General features: G+C 42.6%; 1 protein-coding gene across 2 annotated transcripts in view; it reads right to left on the reverse strand.

The window, feature by feature from the left end:
• Positions 1–4,650, reverse strand: part of LOC111956165 (immunoglobulin superfamily DCC subclass member 3-like) — a 50,908-nt gene extending 46,258 nt beyond the window's left edge. For both annotated transcript variants that reach the window (XM_023976616.1, XM_023976615.1), the window contains exon 1: positions 4,227–4,650. In XM_023976616.1, the coding sequence (XP_023832384.1) occupies positions 4,227–4,278 (52 nt within the window). In that variant the 5' untranslated portion in view covers positions 4,279–4,650. The remainder of the gene's footprint in view (positions 1–4,226) is intronic.
• Positions 4,651–23,646: the final 18,996 nt, after the last annotated feature.

Consider the following 23,646-nt stretch of genomic DNA (forward strand, 5'->3'; position numbering starts at 1 on the left):
TAAAGGTTACCTCACACTCGGTAATCACCAGAGGGTGTTTTAATTAAAATAACAAATGTGTGTAGTATACACTGGCGCTCGGGTTAAACAACGAGCGTTAATACAAGAGAGGATTAACTGACCAGGTGTTCGATCAGGCCACTATTTGTCTGGCGGTCTATTGATAAACACCCATGCCAAGAGCGATATCCAATGTCCCAGGTGCCCTTGATGATAAACACACGTAAGCCTTACTGAAACCATTGGAGTGTGTCAGACAGTGTTCTATGTTTGCACCAACTTCAAATGACTGTCTGCATCTCATATGCTGTATAGCAAGCCTGTTTTGTCCCACTAATAGCCCACAAATAGCAAATGGTACAGTATATAACTCTCTGCAGATAACGGTTTGGATGACAAAGCTGTAAGAATACAATAGCATGTCCCAATGGTGCTTACTGCTTGTGCTTACTGCTTGTGTAATTAGAAATGTCAGTAGCATCAATTAGCAGATCATGACAGGGACTCCTCTGTCCCCATCATCCCATTAGTGAGTGTCAGTGACGGGGAAGACTATAGAAGGAAAAGGGGATACCTAGTCAGTTGTACAACTGAATGCCTTCAACTGAAATGTGTCTGAATCAGAGAGGTGTGGGGGGCTGCCTTAATCAACATCCAAGTCTTCGGCGCCCAGGGAACAGTGGGTTAACTGCCTTGCTCAGGGGCAGAATGACAGATATTTACCTTGTCAGCTCGGGGATTCAATCCAGCAACCTTCTGGTTACTGGCCCAACTCTCTAACCACTAGGCTACCTGCCACCGCTCATGCAGCAGCCAATCAAATGGGAGCTGCTCTGCCACACAGGAAGAGTAGATTGAACCTCTGTTAAGGCCAGGTAACTCTTTAGTAGCCTAGGTGAACTCACACTATTAAACACTTACACTATTTAAGCACCTACAGATGTAGGATCTTAATTTGACCCTTGTAGTGTATTTGAGGTTTAAAAAGGCTTCTGATGTTTATAATTTTCACTTTGAAATGTCAGACTCAATTTCCCTAATGTATCAACACCTATAATAATAACATTTCCTGTTGCTCCAGGATTATTTTCCTGCTGTAGCAAATTGGCTCAAATTAAGATCCTACATCTGTAGGGATTGTGATATGCTAATATCATCCAATACCATTCCGAATGTATCTGAAAAATCACACTAGGTTATGTTTTGAGGGTTCTGGGGTTGGATTAGGTTCTGATCCAACCCCATGGATTCTGGGGTTGGATTAGCTCCCTCAGACTCATGCTGCGATATGCCTGTCACATTGGCCCCCATAATTGTACCTTCAGCAGAGAAGATCTGCTGTATTACTATGTATTACTATAAGCCCTAGGAGGATAGAGATGTTGCCCTCCTTTAATGCTGTATGGAGGGATGGAGCAGTGGCCCAGCACAGGGCTATTGTCCCTGTGTGGATTATACCAATGGGGTGTCTTGTTGGACTTGGAGGGGTCCTATGGTGTTATCCCTATATCTAGCTACCTCTGGACAGTGTGTGTGTGTGGTGCGTGTGCGTGTTGTGTGTGTGTGTGTGTGTGTGTGTGTGTGTGTGGTGTGTGGTGTGGTGTGTGTGTGTGTGTGTGTGTGTGTGTGTGTGTGTGTGTGTGTGTGTGTGTGTGTGTGTGTGTGTGTGTGTGTGTGTGTTGTGTGGAGATGTGATGTGGACATGGTCACGGGCAACTGTGGGAGGATTACCCTTGACGGACACACACACAGCCTTTTTAATAAGGTCTCAATCTGCGCCAGATCACAGAGAGGGAGTGGGGCCAGTGTTATGGAGATGAGGGTGTGTGAAGGTCAGATCACAACTGGGGCGGGGTGAGGCGCCTAGCCATTGTCTCCTGGGCTTTTCTTGTCCCCCCATCACCAATCACTCCATTGACCAGGAGGGGGACCCCAAGGGTTAAGTTCCCCACCCTAACCCACCCCCCTAGGTCACAACAGCCCCCTCTTTCTCCCAGAAAGGTCATAGGTCCCTCCCTCGACCCCTTTCTCCAGTCCAACTATCCCAGAACACCAGTTCTGCTCCTTCAATGAGTTGTTGTTTGGATGGGATACTATATGAGGCCTGATTTGATTACAATACAAAGGACCGCAACACACTGGACCCTGAAAATTGGGCCTAGAGCTTATTTTAAGTTAGGCCTTAACTTTTTAAAGCATATGAAATGTTACATCTTAGTTTCTTGATATTCASTTTTTATATTAGTTGTTAGGCTTATTAATTTCTTAGTTTGTTACAAGAGGGGGTGATTTTTTTGGTACTGTTCTGAAAGGAGCTGAAATTAACTTGACTTTGATTTGGAGAGGTGATCATCACATTCTAGGGTTGAAGAGAGTTGTTCCTATCTGTAAATCCAATGTGGTGTATGTGTTAGGCAAATTATGTATAGGCCTAATCAAACTACCCCTGGCCTCTTCAACTCATTTGATATCGCCAGATTTGGTCTTGATATTTATCATTGACTTGAAAAAAGGTAAAACAAAATAGCCACTTCTTTTTAAGTTTGAGTTGGAAGATGAACTCTACATCAGCAATGGATGGAAGGGGAAGGGGTCAACATAAATAAATAAATAACAATTTGCATGACGATGCGCAAGTGAAGGAGATCCTCATTTCAAACAAGTGCATTAGTTGGCACATTTCCCCACCTTATAAAGGTTGTATCCAAACAGATTCCCATATAATCACATAGGCATACCCTAACTCCAATATAAGGCACACACACGTGTGTGTTCAATGTTCTCTGAAAAGGAACAAATTGAACGTTATCCTGAAAAGAGCAAAATTGTTGTAAAATGATTAACAATACATTAATAGATAATAGACAATACATACGTGTAATAGAACCAGTTTATGAGAAAGTTAAGTAAAACTCTTCTGACGTGTATTTCTCAACAATCTTATATCATTGATAGGCCTACTCATCATCCAATTAACAAGCTGACAAGGGTCCCGACCAGAACAGCTGTGTAAACTGGGCTCACACAACACTCCACTCATGTTTATGCACGCGCGCTAACAGCCTCATTAATTAAGCCTAATCAACCACGTCGTTTCCCAGGGGGTGGCCTTCGGGATACAAATGTAGGGCTACTGTTTTCAATTGTAATTAACCGAGTAATACGAAATAAGGCCCCCCCTCGATTCAATATCCTCAAATCAATACTGTTCGCATTGTTTTTATTAAAGGGGGGGGAATGCACACTGCTTAACACTGGTACTGATTAGGCCTAATAGGTGTGCTGATGAATATCTGAGTCCTATTTCAGGTCATTCTCAGCCATCCATTGTCATTGTGGATTCACTGATATACATAGCTATAAATTATTTCGATGTACATTTTATTATTTATCACTTTCCTGATCAGATATGTTTGATTTGGGTTTTACTATCAGTGTCAATAAGCGTTCTACTCAATGAAAAACGCAACATCCAAATTTCCACTTGAACTTGACGTCTTCGGTCAACACTTTATTTCAAGTTCCAAAAACGTATTGCACCTATATGATGGATATTGTTGATATAATTCAAAGCCATAAAATTTACAACATCATAGCAGTTAAAATCGATCACATATGTCCAATTATCTTGATTAAATCCGAATGGAATGGAATGGACCATTCGTTCGTGCTAATTATATTTAGCAGGTGCTAAATATTAGTTTGCTGTGCATCAGATGAAAACAAGTTGGTATGTCTTCTTCCTAATACACAACCATCAATATCTGTAGATATCGTAAAAGCTGGTGGTACACATCCCATAAATGTGAAAATACACATCCCTTTGACTCGTCATATAAAACTTTAATTGCAGCTGACCAAATCCATCTTTAACTAGGCCTACCACTATCAATTCAAATCAAGAGAGAAAATACTGTGTAACAAAACGTAGAGCCGACATAAAGAAAATACATATAGTCTTACACACGGCCATTGAAACAGAATAACCAGATTTTGTTCAATTATACAAACTAAATAATGAACAAAAACGTTCAATTAGAAACCATGCAGTTTCTATGAATTATAGGCCAACTGTTACACACTAACTTCGTAAACACAGACAGAAGAATGAACCGCTGAACCATTGTCGCCTGTCAATAGGTCCCCAGTCCCCCACTACAAAGTTGTAGTGCAAAAACAACAAACCCATATAACCACATAAATAATATAATAAAAGGCATACTTACTCAAACAGATGAACGCCGCCAAACAGGCGAGCAGCATACTTGGCCGGTTCATTTTTTACTAATAAAGAAAATAGTATTTTGGCTTTGCTGAAATGTCTTCTGCCCCCCCCCCAATTTTTTTTTACAAATATATATTCCAATTGCTGAGACGAGTCTTTGGAAAGCTTTTGCTGAGATGTCTTCTTTGGAGAGCTTACAATAAACGTGATTCACTTTTATTAAAACATTTKTACTCTTCTTTAGAATCCCTTGTCCAGCGTATTGGCCGGAGCTGGCAACTGGTCACGTCCAAAGCTACTTTCAGAATACTGTTTTGCCTATTCAGGACCAACGGAAGGGACAGCGGACATTAGGTATGCAGCGTCATTGTTGTCCCTGCTGACACCCGCGGTCAGTGAATGGACATTGACACAACAGCTTTCACCGGCGCTGGCAGGTTGGTCCCGCCCAATGAACCAATCACATAACGCGGGGCTTCGGAGGCGGAGGTGCGTTGTGCCTCAGAGGCATGATTGATTTTCATTTGAATGGAGCCCCGGCCACTTCTCCGCTCCGCTGCTCTGGCTTGATGTCACATACACATACCATAATCACTACGGACAGCTGTGGTCACCCCGGAGAGCAGTGATGTCGCATGCGCTCTGTTTTCTTCAGGATATAGTTGTGGCACTATGAAGGCAAGGCAGGTCTTGGTTTGTTGACAATATTTTGAGAGAAGTGGAGAGAGACATGCAGTTGGTAACACTATTTTAAGCCTGCAGATATGCATTTATGATGTGGTTATAATGCATTGTAAGACTTATACAATATATGACTATATTGCAATATGTAATAAGATAAAGCTCATTAGTTTATTTTAATATGTGAAAAACAGTATCAGAAAGATGCATTTTTATGCAAAAATAGGTTATCCATATTTATTGACCCCTTTCACATAATCCTTTTTATTTTGTCCATTGTCATCACAAGCCATATGACCTTAACCAAGTCCTTCAGAGCAGTTCATGTTACATTATGGTCATACAGATTCATATCGAGATATATGTCCTATGGCAAGAAATCCCATGACTGTGTGTTATGTAATGAAAGGTGAGATGCGCACAGTGGTCAGTGGTGCTGTTGGTTGATCCAGCGCTGCTGCCACCTACCCTGGAGACAAGGTTCAATCCCCCATTCCACCTCTACCTTTCATCCCTCCTTCAACTGTTTCCCTCTCTGAAAATGTTTCTATATTTGTATAAACACAATAAAGCAGGGAAATAAATTAATGATTGAAGATTACTTTGGGTTTGCTGCCCATCATTTTTACTATGGACTTTACTCACAAGTACCAGAGTTTTTTTTTCTCCATTGCCACCTAGTCATCCCAACTGGCTCATTCTCATTCTGCCCCATCARCACTCCACTACTTCTTCTTCAAGCCATTAAGCATGATGAACGCTGCCATCACTCGCCCACTACTCCACATCCTCCATTGGCTGCCAAAAGCAGATTACATCACGTTCAAGACTCTGGTACTTGCCTACAGGGCAGTGAGGGGAACCACTCCTCCCTATCGCCAGTCAATGTTCAAACCAATGATCAAACCCAACTGTGTCTCCATATCTCTTAACTCCTCTGCAGGTTACATACCTTAACAGCGGGATAGCAGGAAGAGAGTCAAAAGGTCCAACATCAGCCAGTACCGGGTGTACACACCTGACCCTACAATCACAGCCAACAGTGTTCTTCTATGAAACACCCCCCCCAGTTTCCCATATCTGATAAGTCACTGATCCAATATGACGATTTCCAAAGCATCTGGTCAAATTGAGTGTGCAGCACCATGACATCACCACCAAGACCAAAGTTGACGTCTAAGAGAGTGGTCATTCCTACCCTGCTCTATAGTGCGGAAACCTGGACCTGCCGGAGGTCAACTTTAAATCAACTTTATGTCATGTCAAACCAAATAACTGAGTTGATTTCAGTTGATTTGGCCATGACATTTGGAAAGTTGCTCCGATGCCACTCCTGACCCCCCCCCCCCCCCCAAAAAAAAACACACAATTAGCCTTCGTTTTCCTAAGAATTATGCAATCGGGAACCCTCAGGAAACTGACAAGCAACAGACTGGGAGTCAGGAGTCATTCATTGAGGAGCCTAGCACGGTTTCCTCTCAATAGCCATGTTAAATGGACATTGGGAGGGCTACACTATACGTAAGCTGTATGTTGTGCATAACGGGCTGAACATGCCAGGGATTCTCGCCAATTAGAAAGGGGTTTAGTTGTGAATCATACCGAAACCTCTTGACAACTGTAACTAATATCGTAATGTTACCTGTAATGTTGAAAAGGGATGGCTTACTATGTTGCACTGATTATAAAGGAGAATGGAATCCCCTTGTCCTTTAGCATTTTTTTGACATTTATTTAGAAGTTAGGGAACAGAAATGCCAATATAACCAAGGTCTTACAAATATGTGTTTTCTGGAGTTGGCGGTGTTACCACCAGCTATGGCACTCTATGTTAAACTTGAGGGTAAATATGTTACACATTTAAGCCTAAATGGGAGGTGCAAAGCGACAAAGGTTACGATTGTTCAAAGCGTTTCTGTTCCAAAGTGACAAGGCACAACAGTGACAACTGTCTGTCAGTCTGAATGGTACTTTGTCAGAGAACTAACGATGATCAAGAATCAGTATACAGAACATAATGATATATTTGATTGAATTAACTTAAGCCATAGTCCTCAGCAGAGAGGGATCACCTCATGAAAATGCCATAGACTGTTGGTGAAAATGTCAAAGATTCAAGTCACTGGTTTCCTTGACCTTTCAGTTATGGTTCTTCATGCTGATCGATTCAACTAAGTGAAGTTTAGAGCAGTGGTGGATTTAGGTATAGACGACATGGGCAGCCGCTCAGGGTGGCGTTTTGCCGGGGTTGGCACGGGGCGACCGCACAAAAAAATTCAGAAAGGTGACATTTGCACGATCGGTATTCTATCGCTCATTTGCACGTCACGTCAATGATATTATGTCACCGTGTGGGACTCTGGGTCAATTAACCTTGTTGGAGTGGGCACCCTGATTCTAGTTTGTGAGCTAGGCAGGCTACTGCCTGGGAAGGTCTCCCACTCAGAATTACGAGATGGGGAGGGGGGCGGGGGTAGGTTGACCTCAGGTCTCCCCACTGGAAGCCCGAGGTAGGGGAGGAGGGGGAATCTATCAAATAGCGCACCCCTAACTTTGTACAATGCAATTAGTAAAATCAGTCACACTATGAAATGTTACCAAATAAACCACAATTCAAATCAAATCAAATCAAAGTTTATTTGTCACGTGCGCCGGATACAACAGGTGTAGACCTTACTGTGAAATGCTTACTTACAGGCTCTAACCAATAGTGCGAAAAAAAAGGTACGTGTGGTACGTTCGATATTACCTCTCCTCTCCAGCACTCATTTTGGTTAGAACTGTAAGTAAGCATGTTTTGTCTGTACAGTAATGTGCTGTGTCGTCACAACTGTCTTTTGTAGTGCCTCGTGGCTGGCTGAAATCCGTGAATGTGGAATAGATAGGTGTGTGTGTGTTGTGTGTGTGTGTGTGTGTGGTGTGTGTGTGTGTGTGTGTGTGTGTGTGTGTGTGTGTGTGTGGTGTGGTGTGTTTGTAGTTAAGTAAAGAAATAGAACAACAGTGAAAAATAAAATTGAAAATAAGAGTAGCAAGGCTATATACAGACACCGGTTAGTCAGGCTTATTGAGGTAGTATGTACATGTTAGGTATGGTTAAATGAGTATGCATATATGATGAACAGAGAGTAGCAGTAGCGTAAAAGGAGGGTTGGGGGGGGGGGGGGGGGGGCACACAATGCAAATAGTCCGGGTAACCATTGGTTACCTGTTCAGAAGTCTATATGGCTTGGGGGTAAAAACTGTTGAGAAGCCTTTTTGTCCTAGACTTGGCACCCTGGTACCGCTTGCCATGCGGTAGTAGAGAGAACAATCTATGACTGGGGTGGCTGGGGTCTTTGACAATTTTTTGGGCCTTCCTCTGACACCGCCTAGTGTAGAGGTCCTGGATGGCAGGCAGCTTAGCCCCAGTGATGTATTGGGCCGTACGCACTACCCTCTGAAGTGCCTTGCGGTCAGAGGCCAAGCAATTGCCGTGCCAGGCTGTGATGCAACTGGTCAGGATGCTCTCGATGTTGCAGCTGCAGAACCTTTTGAGGATCTCAGGACCCATGCCAAATCTTTTTWGTTTCCTGAGGGGTAACAGGCTTTGTCATGCACTCTTCACGACTGTCTTGGTGTGTTTGGACCATTCTAGTTTGTTGTTGATGTGGACACCAAGGTATTTGAAGCTCTCAACCTGCTCCACTACAGCCCCGTCGATGAGAATGGGGACGTGCTCGGTGCTCCTTTTCCTGTAGTCCACAATCATCTCCTTAATCTTGGTTATGTTGAGGGATAGGTTGTTATTCTGGCACCACCCGGCTAGGTCTCTGACCTCCTCCCTATAGGCTGTCTCGTCGTTGTCGGTGATCAGGCCTACCACTGTTGTGTCGTCTGCAAACTTAATGATGGTGTTGGAGTCGTGCCTGGCCATGCAGTCGTGGGTGAACAGGGAGTACAGGAGGGGACTGAGCACGCACCCCTGGGGAGCTCCAGTGTTGAGGATCAGTGTGGCAGATGTGTTGCTACCTACCCTCACCACCTGGGGGTGACCCGTCAGGAAGTCCAGGATCCAGTTGCAGAGGGAGGTGTTTAGTCCCAGGTTCCTTAGCTTAGTGATGAGCTTTGAGGGTACTATGGTGTTGACCGCTGAGCTGTAGTCAATGAATAGCATTCTCACATAGGTGTTCCTTTTGTCCAGGTGGGAAAGGGCAGTGTGGAGATCTGTGGATCTGTTTGGGCGGTATGCAAATTGGAGTGGGTCTAGGGTTTCTGGGATAATGGTGTTGATGTGAGCCATTACCAGCCTTTCAAGGCACTTCATGGCTACAGACGTGAGTGCTACTGGTCTGTAGTCATTTAGGCAGGTTGCCTTTGTGTTCTTGGACTATGGTGGTCTGCTTGAAGCATGTTGGTATTACAGACTCAATCAGGGACATGTTGAAAATGTCAGTGAAGACACCTGCCAGTTGGTCAGCACATGCCCGGAGCACACGTCCTGGTAATCCGTCTGGCCCCGCAGCCTTGTGTATGTTGACCTGTTTAAASGTCTTACTCACGTCGGCTACGGAGAGCGTGATCACACAGTCGTCTGGAACAGCTGATGCTCTCATGCATGCCTCAGTGTTGCTTGCCTCGAAGCGAGCTTAGAAGGGATTTAGCTCATCTGGTAGGCTCGTGTCACTGGGCAGCTCGCGGCTGTGCTTCCCTTTGTAGTCTGTAATAGTTTGCAAGCCCTGCCACATCCGACGAGCGTCGGAGCCGGTGTAGTATGATTCAATCTTAGCCCTGTATTGACGCTTTGCCTGTTTGATGGTTCGTCGCAGGGAATAGCGGGACTTCTTGTAAGCTTTCGGGTTAGAATCCCGCACCTTGAAAGCGGCAGCTCTARCCTTTAGCTCAGTGCGAATGTTGCCTGTAATCCATGGCTTCTGGTTGGGGTATGTACGTACAGTCACTGTGGGGACGACGTCCTCAATGCACTTATTGATAAAGCCAGTGACTGATGTGGTGTATTTCTCAATGTCATCGGAAGAATTCCGTAACATGTTCCAGTCTGTGATAGCAAAACAGTCCTGTAGTTTAGCATCTGCTTCATCTGACCATTTTGCTTGTAAGCAGGAATCAGGAGGATAGAGTTGTGGTCGGATTTACCAAATGGAGGGCGAGGGAGAGCTTTGTGTGTGTGGAGTACAGGTGATCTAGAATTTCTTTCCCTCTGGTTGCACACTTAACATGTTGATAGAGATTTGGTAGAACTGATTTAAGTTTCCCTGCATTAAAGTCTCCGGCCACTAGGAGCGCCGCAGCCTTCATTCATAATACTGTGAATATATATTTTCACAGACATATTGTTGCATTTTTTTCTGGTTTGTGTGAAATCGTTAAGAATAATATWAAACCAGTCTGCACACCACCAAGGAGAATTGGTTTAGTCTTGACTCTTGGTTGACAGTGTTGGGGGATGGGTAATGTATTGATGCTCGAGTGCCAAATCAACACAAATGGATAAGAAAAGGTCTAAGCCATCAGGTGCCCAGTTTAGGAAAAAGAAAAGAGGAGAAACGCGCAAAAGATAAAGGTATGCAGCTTTGTCATCTCTTTATGAGTATAATATTATGCATGTAAAGAAATAGGCTAGTATAACTTATGTTTGTTAGCCTATGTTGCTTGCTATGCTATTACACATAGGGCGACAATATTACGTTTTCTGTCCAACTAGCTTACATAACATTGGATATAATTTCACACAGTTTTATCATGATAATGTTTGTATCCTGCAGCAAAACGATTACAACCTAACTAGCACATTATTGATTTGGTTAACTTTCATTGAGGTGACATCATAAAGGTTTTCTGTGATTTTAATGACTAGGTCCTGAGGTCAGTAAGGGGAATTTCCAGTGCTGTAGGCTAACTTAAAAGACGTCTATATTATGCTGATATTTTGTATATTTTGTGATATATTGAGTATTTTGTGGTGTCTTATGCCTAGAATTAGCCAAGTCGGTTGCATGGTTSATTTGGTTCCTATTCTGAAAGTTTGATCAATTGTGCATAATGGAATGAATATTTAATTGTGCAACATATGTATTTAGGGTGTCAGACTCATTTCTGTCGGCGGCATTTCCCCATTACAGCTCACTGTCTATCCACATCGGCCTGTTACATTATTGACAGCGGTGGGATGGCCTTAAGCATTTGGGGCTTGGAGCGAATGCGAGGATGCTTTGAGAAAGAGGGGGAATACTGTAGCATGGTATATGTGACCTGCCTCTGCACCGCAGGATCCATGGATCGATCCCACGTTACAGCTCACTCTCTCTCCACATCAGTCTGTTACAGTAATAAGGAAGAAGCTGTGGCACTTACTCAGAAAAATATTTGGGGAAAAGAGCTATACAATGTGTGAGGGCTGTGTTTGGGGGTCGGTGGGAATTTAACCAGGTGTCCCGGTCACCAAACCAACCATTAGGCCGAGTAAATCCTCAATGTCTGAGGGCAACATTTGGTCTTAAACAAGGCAACCTCGTAAACAAGGCTACCTCATCACGAGACCATGATTCCAAATTACCTCCGCTATAGAGGCACCAAGGACAGTAGAGAGGACCTTGCAATAGGGTTTGAGTTGGCTGCGAGTCATTGGTAATGGAGCTGTTTATAGGGTCCTTTGCCATGAGAGGAGGTTGCATTAAACACCATTGGCCATGGCCAGGGGCGCCGTATAGATGATTATGATTAACCTATCGTCATTAATATGTTATTTACAATGTACTAATAAAACTAGCGGTTTATTTTTATTTTCTTGTTTTTGGCAAAAAGTAAACGTCCAGAGAGCCTCTGTATTGTCCCACTCTATTTACATGAACGGTACTTGCTAGCAGTGAATTGCCAGTGAGGAGTGCCGGTGTCTCAGCTTCCAAAAGAAAAATCTGGCTTCCAAAAACGAAAGGAAAGAAAATAAAGACAGGAGAGATCAAAGAAAGGGCGACAATATGTCACCCAATCTTTCATAAAGGAAGGTGGGTGTAGTCCGAGAGTGGTGGAAATTAACCTGTTAGCTTAGTCCATAGGGAAATAGGCTACTTTTGCTCCCCTAACATTAACTTCACAGAAAATTCAGAGTGTTTACATCTCGCTCCTATTTTAGCCAATATTTAATCAATGCAGGCTAACTTTTAGCAAGCTATTCATACTAAATCAGTTGTCCCTGCCTGTTGCCAGGTCCAACAGATGCAGCTTCAGGCTCAGAAGCCCTGTCGCCCTATCCCCATACCCCTGAACCAGCTCTACTCCCGAAGGAAGGAGGTGAGCAGCATTGTGTTGAATGAAATGTCAGTTGGCATAATTGCAGGTACTGCAATGCATTGAGGACAGGAATGTGATTCTCCAGTCAGGAAAAATCTCACTTGGCACAGAGGCAGCCAATATCAGAGCCTTAAAGGAAGAGATGCAGGCTCTTAGAGATGTTGCACCTCAATTTAGCAAGGAACACAGCCGCCAGAGGAAAAGGAAGAGATTCCATGATGAGACCTCTCAKGAGGAGACAGCTCAGGACAGTGCAGCAACGGTGTTTCGGGAACACAGTGTTTTTTAATGCTATGGACAACATCATAAGTGACTTGGACACTAGGTTCCACACCACAGCAAAAATTGTAGAATCATTTTCCACTGTTTTGAAAGTTGGGCTGATTAGTGAGGATAAAGTCCCTTCTGTGTGCCAACCACTGATCATGAAGTATTCCAGAGATAAGTAAGACACCTGAACACTGTATATGCTGCCACTTTCCCCCCTAACTTGTCCCCTCTTGGTCTCCTGAATGAAATTTGTAAGATGCAGTTGCAAAGCATTTTTGGAAAAGTTTCTACCCTGTGTTTTGTTACGTGTTTGTTTGGTCTTCGTCCCCGTGCCTTTACACGGCACAGCGTAATTTGGGTAAAACCCCATTTTATGCATTCCTGCGTCTGTCTCCCGAATCATTTATACCAACGTGACAATTGCTTTACGTATATTTTGCACACTGTGACAGTGACTGTTGCTGGTGGCGAGAGAGCTTTCAGTAAGCTAAAACTGATTTTTTTAAACTATTTGAGGTCCGCTATGTCCTAGGACAGACTTTGCAGTCTTGCAATGCTGTCCATTAAAAGTCAGTTAACTAGAAAGCTGGACTTCAAAGACTTGATCAGTGACTTTGCTAGCAAGAAGGCTCGGCGCTGGGCTCTTGGTGAGTAAGGAGCAAGGGCCGGTGATAACTGTTAAATGGCATGGTTATGGATATTGGATCACAACACACATGATGCCCACAGGCTGAGAACAAAACTGAGAACAGACTGAGAACAAGATATATCTCAAAGTAATGGCTGGATTGCCATAAAATTTGTTGTGCACAATCAAGACCCCAAGTGGAAGAAACCTATTGATTTGGTGACCTCTTGACCTTTCCTCTAGCGCCACCATCAGGCCTTTTCATTTCCATTTCCATTTTGTTTTCCATTTTCCAGTTCCACTTTTKCAGCTGCTTATTTTCTAGTTGGTATATATGCTTAGTTCAAACATCTGCTGCTGATTTTATTATTTTGTTTGCTATATCAGTCTATATATGATAATGTAAATGTATTTTCATTGAAGAGGTTAATGTATATTTAAGGTATATATATATATACTTTATATATAAAGTTATTCATTAATGTTAAGAGAATTTTCCATTCAAGAATTTTCCCATTAAAATTACATTTAGACTGTAAAAGATGGCCTTTAGCACATTTCTTATAGAGGGTATCAGTCTTGCATCAAATAGTGAATTCCACTGTATGTAGAATGTTGCATCCATGTCTGCACAGTGTTATATTTTCACAGCTCACTGTCAGGAAATATCATACAGTAAATATTGGACTACAAGAGAGTTGCAAGCCTGCAAAGGTAGAGTTATTTAAAGCTTTGAATGGGTCAATTGGGTTCTGGAGGTGTGTGGGTACAGCAATTGCGCAGAGTTGGTGTGGCCTGTGGTGGGGCCCAATGTGATATCTTTTCATGGGGCCCAAAATCCCTGGCAACGGCCCTGGCCCTGGTCACTTTCATAAGCTGTTGACTCCATTATAAACAGACAAAAAGAAAGAGAGAGAGGCAAAGAGAAAGCAGAGAAGGAAAATGGGGGTATAGGAGAGAAAGAAGAGAGAAAGGAGCCTTGAGGGAAGTAAGAGAGAAGAAGTAATAGAGGAGGGGAGAGAGGGCACGACTGTAAAAGGGGATGCAGAGAGAGATGGGGGAGTGCAGGAGAGAACGATGACAGCGTAAAGGAGCTTGAATAAGAGAAGAGAGATGAGTGAGAGAGGAGGGGTGAGAGGCAAGAGATTGAAAAAGAAGGGAAAGAGAAAGCAGTGAGTGACAGAGGGAGTTTAGGAGAGAAGAGAGAAGGAGCCTTGGTGGAGGGAAGAGAGAAGGGTGGGAGATATGAGGGGATGAGAGGAACGAAGCAGAGTCGATGTTCGACAAAGTTTTAAAGAGGTTGAAAAATGTGACTGCATTTGTTTATTCATAAAACACACTTAATACAGTATAATTCAATCAATGATGTACTATCACTGTAATATGCAAAGTTTCTAATAGAAATACAAGTTAACACATCGGGTGAATTGTCACAGAGCTATAGGGCGAAGATTTGCAACAATACATTCAAATTCAATGCCTTAAAGTAACTAGCCTATATCTTGTACAAGTGGGGACAGGACAATGGGCATGGCATCTTTCATTCACAGTGACTTTAAGCACAGAACAGTACTGAGATCATTTTAGGGGAAGACAGGTTCAAGTTGAAAAACAGGCCAGGCCACACACATGGAGTCAAGTTCAAGTCCACTATGTGGCACACAAATATTAAACAGTACAATTTCATTCCATTGTAATAGCCCATTGAATATACTGTAATCAGTGGCGATTTTAGCATGTACATCTTGGTGGGGCAAACTCAACATAGCCATTACACAACACTAAACAATAGATCAATGGCACTATAATGGTGACAAAGAGTGCTCACAAACTGTTAGGGCCTACATAAAGCTGTCCCAACGGCAGAGCTTTCTTTTCAGCACCATGGAGTGAATCCTTACTACTGCTACACCTGGCTATCAGTGGAGCCTTGTCTGGCAGCAAAAAAATTAATTCAGTCTTATTTACTGCCATTTAAAAACAACATAGCTGATATGGCTGACTTGCGGATGAGAGGCAATTCATAATTTCGATTAAGACATTCATGAGAGCGCTAGGATGGACGTAGTCAATATAACAATTTGTACAGCAACAGAATTCAGAACATGGACCGTTCTTACAGTATTCGCCCTGTACACCAAGTCAGAACCGTAGGATAAATAGTGGGGGCATATAAGCAGATAATGAAAGCTCTTACAATATTTGATGATTACCTTTCTCTAAAACAGGCTATAGGCTACATGTGCACCACCAAGTCAGAACAGTAGGCGAAATTAGGAGGGGAAACTGGACAAAATTATTAGGGTGAGGCATATGGGCTACTAACAGCTTACTACACAACATACACTTAGTATTATTTTCGTAGCTACAGTATAGTGTACATATCTCCCTGGCATATTACATAATTTATGCAGCAGTATACAAGACATTTTTGGACTCACCGTTGCTGTGCTGTGCTCATTTGAACAAAAAAAAATAAAAAATCGAATCAAATCAAACTTTATTTGCCACATGCGCCAAATACAACAAGTGTAGACCTTACCGTGAAATGCTTACTTACAAGCCCTTAACCAACAGTGCAGTTCAAGAAGAAGAAAATATTTATCAAGTAGGCTAAAATAAAAAGTAATAATATAAAGTAACACAATAAGAATAACAATAACGAGGCTATATACAGGGGGCACCGGTACCGAGTCAGTGTGCAGTGGTACAGTAGGGGCAAAGTGGGTGCAAAGTGACTATGCATAGGTAACAAACAAACAGCGAGTAGCAGCAGTGTACGGGGGGGGGGGTCAATGTAAATTGTCGGGTGGCGATTTTTATGAATTGTTCAGCAGTCTAATGGCTCTAATGGCTTGGGGTAGAAGCTGTTGAGGAGTCTTTTGGTCCTAGACTTGGCGCTCCGGTACCGCTTGCCGTGCGGTAGCAGAGAAAACAGTCTATAACTGGAGTCTCTGACAATTTTATGGGCTTTCCTCTGACACCACCTATTATATAGGTCCTGGATGGCAGGAAGCTTGGCCCCAGTGATGTACTAGGCCGTTCGCACTACCCTCTGTAGTATCTTACGGTCAGATGCCGAGCAGTTGCCATACCAGGGGGTGATGCAACCGGTCAAGATGCTATCGATGGTGCAGCTGTAGAACCTTTTGAGGATCTGGGGGCCCATGCCAAATCTTTTCAGTCTCCTGAGGGGGGAAATGTTTTGTCGTGCCCTATWCACGACTGTCTTGGTATGTTTTAGAGGTCGACCGATTAATCGGCATGGCCGATTAATTAGGGTCGATTTCAAGTTTCCATAACAATCGGTCATCTGCATTTTCGGATGCCGATTATGGCCGATTACATTGCATTCCATGAGGAAACTGCGTGGCAGGCTGACCACCTGTTACGAGAGTGCAGCAAGGGGCTAAAGTAAGTTGCTAGCTAGCATTAAACTTATCTTATAAAAAACAATCAATCTTCACATAATCACTAGTTAACTACACATGGTTGATGCTATTACTAGGTTAACTAGCTTGTCCTGCGTTGCATATAATCAATGCGGTGCCTGTTAATTTTTCATCGAATCACAGCCTACTTCGTCAAACGGGTGATGATTTAACAAAAGCACAATCGTTGCACGAATGTACCTAACCATAAACATCAATGCCTTTCTTAAAATCAATACACAGAAGTATATATTTTTAAACCTGCATATTTAGTTAAAATAAATGAATGTTAGCAGGAAATATTAACTAGGGAAATTGTGTCACTTCTCTTGCATTCATTGCACGCAGAGTCAGGGTATATGCAACAGTTTGGGCCGCCTGGCTCGTTGCGAACTAGTTTGCCAGAACTTTACATAATTATGACAATGTTAAGACATAACATTGAAGGTTGTGCAATGTAACAGCAATATTTAGACTTAGGGTTGCCACCCGTTCAATAAAATATGGAATGGTTCCGTATTTCACTGAAAGAATGAACGTTTTGTTTTCGAAATGATAGTTCCCGGATTTTACCATATTATTTATTTTTATTTCACCTTTATTTAACCAGGTAGGCTAGTTGAGAACAAGTTCTCATTTGCAACTGCGACCTGGCCAAGATAAAGCATAGCAATTCGAAACACAAAAACACAGAGTTACACATGGAATAAACAAAACATACAGTCAATAATACAGTAGAAAAATAAGTCTATATACAATGTGAGCAAATGAGGTGAGATAAGGGAGGTAAAGGCAAAACAATGGCCATGGTGGCGAGGTAAATACAATATAGCAAGGAAAACACTGGAATGGTAGATTTGCAGTGGAAGAATGTGCAAAGTGGAAATACAGTACGGCTACGAATAATACAGATGAGAACTCTCTTGGTAGATAGTGTGGTCGACAACTTATCATAAGGTACTCTACCTCAGGTGAGCAATACCTCGAAACTTCTTTATTATTAGACATTGCGCACCAGCTGTTATTGACAATAAGACACACACCCCCACCCATTGTCTTACCAGAGGTAGCGTCTCTGTTCTGCCGGTGCATGGAAAATCCAGCCAGCTCTATATTGTCCGTTTCTTCGTTCAGCCACGTCTCGGTGAAACATAAGATGGTACAGTTTTTAATGTCCTGTTGGTAGGATAATATTAATAGTAGGTCATCAAAATTATTTTCTAACGATTGCACATTAGCAAGGAGAATGGAAGGCATTGGGAGTTTACTCGCTCGCCTCCGGCATCTCAGAAAGATCCCCGATCTGGGTCCCCCTTTCCGGCATTAAAGGCGTGGATCTTGGCCTGTTCAAGTGAAAGCAGGATATCCTTCTCGTTGGACTCGTTAAAGGAAAAAGTTTATTCTAGTCCGCAGTGAGTAATCACTTTTCTGATGTCCAGAAGTTATGTTCAGTCATAAGAGATGGTAGCAGCAACATTATGTACACAATAAGTAAAAAAATAATTTACAAAATTGCACAATTGGTTGGGCGAATGTAAAACGTGAGCCATGTTCTTCGGCGACATTCTTAATCTCAGGAAGGTGGTGCGCCGGTCCTTCTTGTGGGCAAATTTTGTCATTAAACTTTGTCATCAAAGTCTGGCATTCTCTGGATTTATGTTACTTTCAAGACAAAAACAAGGTTGAATCATGACGTCAGTGATCTTCAGGTTGGAGCTCTAGAAAGTGGCCTGAGTTCGCGACTTGGAATTCCGAGTTGGATGACCGTTAAAAATGTATTTTCCCAGATGGAGCTCGTTTTTTTTTTTCTTCGAGTTTACAGTTGTCTTGAACTGACTGAAGTCTGAGATTTCCCATTTCCAATTTTCCAGTTATTTGAGCACGGCAGAAGTCATGCTGAATTGACAGCATGGCCAATGTATTCAACCTTTTCTGGCCCATGGTGTTGCGTGCGAATGTTTATCCTTTTAAGCTTGGAAAAGAGATCCTTAAAACTAGACTGGGGAAGGGGAAGCAAAATAGTGATTGCTTTGCAGCACTTGAAGTTAGCCATTGATTCCTTCCAAACTACTCTTTCTCTTGTTGTGTAATGTTTATGGCTGATGAGCATGTTTAATCTATAGTTTATCTTCATATGACAAGGATTGAAAAGGATTTGTCAGTAGATTAATGACGTGATTTGACATCATTTTATATGTGGCCAATGACCTTGAGCCTTCTTGGATGGGCACTTCTAATGTAAATATATGGCAACACCCAAGGGGGCTTGAACTTTCTGGCTCTCCCTGTAGATTTTGCAGTGACATGGTGTCCCCATGAGTGTCAGAACACTGAGCCAATCACGGTGCACCTAGAGAAGATTACCAACCCCTACACTCTGTATTTTTCGCTGGCTGCCCCTCCACCACAGAAAGCACTGAGCCTGGCTTAAAAACCTGCATTTTGGAGCTGCCTTACTCAAGAAAGAAAAAAAGAGACCATGTTTGTATGCAGCTTTATTAACTCAATAATCATTTTTTACATTGTTTGCAAACTGATATGTGACATGTATTAATGCCAAAATAACATGGAAAACAGGCAACAATATTATTTATTTTTATGTATACAGTGCATTCAGAAAGTATACAGACCCCCTTCCCTTTTTCCACATTTTGTTACGCTACAGCCTTATTCTAAAATTGATAAAATACATGTTTTTCCTCATCAATCTACAGACAATACTTCAGAATAACAAAGCCCCCCACCCAAAGAATAAATTAATAAACTCAGTCAAGGTCTCTACTAACTACCAAATACCATGTCAGCTATTCTTTTTGTTCTAGGTAAGCTATCTAGCCAGCTATCTAAACCTTGTCATAATCATGGCCGAATTAACAACAAGGCACACAGGGCACATACCCAGTCCTCTAGGGGGGCCCTCATTGATTTTGTTAGTCAATTAGCTTTAAAACAGCAACATTTTCTCTCCATCCTATGGCAAAATGTGTATAATTGCAGGAAATTAGCAGAAAACTGCATAAGTTTCTCTACACCCCATGGGAAAATTAGCAGAATTGCATGAAATTAGTTTTTAAATTGTTAAATTCTCTCTCCACCCCATGGCAAAATGTGTAGAATTTCAGAAAACTTTCTTTAAAACTGTACGATTTTCTACTCATGGCAAAATGTGTAGAAGTGCAGGAAATGTACTTTATAATTGCATTTTCTTCTCTCTGCCACCAAGAGGGGGGCCACTCAAAAGTTTTCCCTACGTGGTGGGGGTGCCCCTCAACCAAATGTCGCTTAGGGCCTCCAAAAGTTTAGGGCCGGCCCTGATATGGTCAGACGGTGAGATTAAAACCAGTTAGATGTGTTTTTTACAGTCAGTATGCAACCTGATGTCCCTGTGAGTAAAGATGGTACGGTAAAGTTTGGGGTCAATACAGGAATTAGTTAAAAGATCTAAGTTGCATAGAATGGGTAAATTTAAGTTAAATTAATTAGTAAGCAAGGTAGAGGATAGGATCACATACCAGGTTTAGAGATTTACCTGTATTATTGGTTAGATTCCTGGTCATTAAGATTATTCAAGAAAATAAATTGCTGTCACTACTAGGCCTACCTCACTTTTAAACCAAGTTGCATAAACCATGGAGAAAGCTGAAGATAAAAATGTATTCAGCAACTCTTGGTAGCACAATGTAACTTTCCATCAAACAGAAATAGTGCAGAGGTCTGTTTTAACAGCAAGGGATTAAACATGTTAAAACATGAAACAGTGATTATTTCAAATGTAATGTTTTATCATTTATTTCTGTCCACATTCTACCTTAAAATGTTTACCTTCTGATTGTGGAAACATTTGCACAAAATCTTTTGCAAACAATGATTAAGCAATTTCATCCAACATGATCAGACCAAGATAACGCTCATCACTAATAAACCCAGTAACCTCTTACCTCTCATACCTAACTGTCCTCCAGTAAGCATATATGTCAAGGGTGATACAGTTAATTAATTCATGAAAGAAATTAGAAGAGGAAGCACTCCCTCTACTGGGTAAGCAAAACTCCAAGCAGCAGTAATTGGCCCTCAGCCTCGCATGTCACCAACAAACCAAATTGTCATTCGTATCAGGGAACGCTACAAAGTAGAAATATTAAGTGAGAGATTACTTGATAAATAATGATAACTAATGCAGCCATACTACACCACCTTGTTGTATAATGAGGTGAGGTTCTCATAGCTAATTATTAAAAACACAAGTTCATTCAAACCAGGAGCAAGAGAATAGTATACAAAGTAACAATGCAACAGTAGTCGATCTATTTTCCAGTTCCACAAGGAAGGCACAATCATTTTCTGAGAGCTTCAGCTCTTAGCGTTTCGCTGAGCTCTGAGTTCAGATTTGTAGGTCTGTCAATGAAAATCTCAGTACAATTAATGATGCACCTACATCTTTTGAATCTCTTTTTAAAATATTTTGGCACATTTTGGATACATTCTTACTTGTCCACTTGATAAGAGGTACAACCAGGTACAACCCTAAATCCGTAAACATGGGCACCCTAATAGACATTATCCTGACCAACCTGCCCTCCAAATACACCTCTGCTGTCTTCAATCAAGATCTCAGCGATCACTGCCTCATTGCCTGTATCCGCCACGGGTCCGCGGTCAAACGACCACCCCTCATCACTGTCAAACGCTCCCTAAAACACTTCTGCGAGCAGGCCTTTCTAATCGACCTGGCCCGGGTCGACACCTGGCCAGGCTTTCGACTCTGTCAATCACCATATTCTTATCGGCAGACTCAGTAGCCTCGGTTTTTCTAATGACTGCCTTGCCTGGTTCACCAACTACTTTGCAGACAGAGTTCAGTGTGTCAAATCGGAGGGCATGTTCCGGTCCTCTGGCAGTCTCTATGGGGGTACCACAGGGTTCAATTCTCGGCGACTCTTTTCTCTGTATACATCAATGATGTTGCTCTTGCTGCGGGCGATTCCCTGATCCACCTCTACGCAGACGACACCATTCTATATACTTCCGCCCTTCCTTGACACTGTGCTATCTAACCTCAAACGAGCTTCAATGCCATACAACACTCCTTCCGTGGCTCCAACTGCTCTTAAACGCTAGTAAAACCAAATGCATGCTTTTCAACCGTTCGCTGCCTGCACCCGCACGCCCGACTAGCATCACCACCTGGACGGTTCCGACCTAGAATATGTGGACATCTATAAGTACCTAGGTGTCTGGCTAGACTGCAAACTCTCCTTCCAGACTCATATCTGCCCGTCTGGTGTTCAACCTTCCCAAGTTCTCTCACGTCACCCCGCTCCTCCGCTCCCTCCACTGGCTTCCAGTTGAAGCTCGCATCCGCTACAAGACCATGGTGCTTGCCTACGGAGCTGTGAGGGGAACGGCCCTCAGTACCTTCAGGCTCTGATCAGGCCCTACACCCAAACTAGGGCACTGCGTTCATCCACCTCTGGCCTGCTCGCCTCCCTACCACTGAGGAAGTACAGTTCCGCGCAGCCCAGTCAAAACTGTTCGCTGCTCTGGCCCCAATGGTGGAACAAACTCCCTCACGACGCCAGGACAGCGGAGTCAATCACCACCTTCCGAGACACCTGAAACCCCACCTCTTAAGGAATACCTAGGATAGGATAAAGTAATCCTTCTGACCCCCCCCCCCCCCCCCTTAAAAGATTTAGATGCACTATTGTAAAGTGGCTGTTCCACTGGATGTCATAAGGTGAATGCACCAATTTGTAAGTCGCTCTGGATAAGAGCGTCTGCTAATGACTTAAATGTAAATGTATATCAAACATCTCCAATCCAAAATCAAATCAAGAATCGGCTTTCTATTCCGCAACAAAGCCTCCTTCACTCACGCCGCCAAACTTACCCTAGTAAAACTGACTATCCTACCGATCCTCGACTTCGGCGATGTCATCTACAAAATAGCTTCCAATACTCTACTCAGCAAACTGGATGCAGTTTATCACAGTGCCATTCGTTTTGTTACTAAGCACCTTATACGACCCACCACTGCGACCTGTATGCCCTAGTCGGCTGGCCCTCGCTACATGTTCGTCGTCAGACCCACTGGCTCCAGGTCATCTACAAGGCTATGCTAGGTAAAGTGCCGCCTTATCTCAGTCACTGGTCACGATGGCTACACCACCCGCAGCACGCGCTCCAGCAGGTGTATCTCACTGATCATCCCTAAAGCAAAAACTCATTTGGACGCCTTTCCTTCCAGTTCTCTGCTGCCTGCGACTGGAACGAATTGCAAAAATCTCTGAAGTTGGAGACTTTTATCTCCCTCAACAACTTTAAAAATCTGCTATCCGAGCAGCTAACCGATCGCTGCAGCTGTACATAGTCCATCTGTAAACTACCCACCCAATTTACCTACCTCACCCCCATACTGCTTTTATTTATTTACTTTTCTGCTCTTTTGCACACCAGTATCTCTTCTTGCACATGATCATCTGATGATTTATCACTCCAGTGTTAATCTGCTAATTGTAATTATTCGATTTATTGCCTACCTCATGCCTTTTGCACACATTGGTATATAGATTCTCTTTTTTCTACCATGTTATTGACTTGTTTATTGTTTACTCATGTGTAACTCTGTGTTGTCTGTTTCACACTGCTATGCTTTATCTTGGCCAGGTCGCAGTTGCAAATGAGAACTTGTTCTCAACTAGCCTACCTGGTTAAATAAAGGTGAAATAAAAAATAAAAATAAATAAAATAAATAAAAAAGAGGTTTTAATGCCTTTGACGTTACAGGGAGCAAACCAGTTTGTCAAAATAGCTATTTGCATTCTGTTACAATTACCCTGAAGGTGATGTCCTTGTTGCTGCTACCTAATATGAGTTTCATTAATTACACAGCAACATGTTGGTCCTCCAACGCTCAGACATCCACACACTACTTCCACCATGTTATTTAGATTGTTGAGAATCAATTTAAAAACCACTGTCACGACCGTTTTGTTGAATAAATGGACCAAGGCGCAGCGTGCGTAGAGTTCCACATCTTTAATAATGAAACTCGACAACATACATACATACATACATACATACATACATACATACATACATACATACATACATACATACATACA

This window comes from Salvelinus sp. IW2-2015, linkage group LG31 (assembly GCF_002910315.2).
Source record: "Salvelinus sp. IW2-2015 linkage group LG31, ASM291031v2, whole genome shotgun sequence".
Lineage (NCBI taxonomy): Eukaryota > Metazoa > Chordata > Actinopteri > Salmoniformes > Salmonidae > Salvelinus > Salvelinus sp. IW2-2015.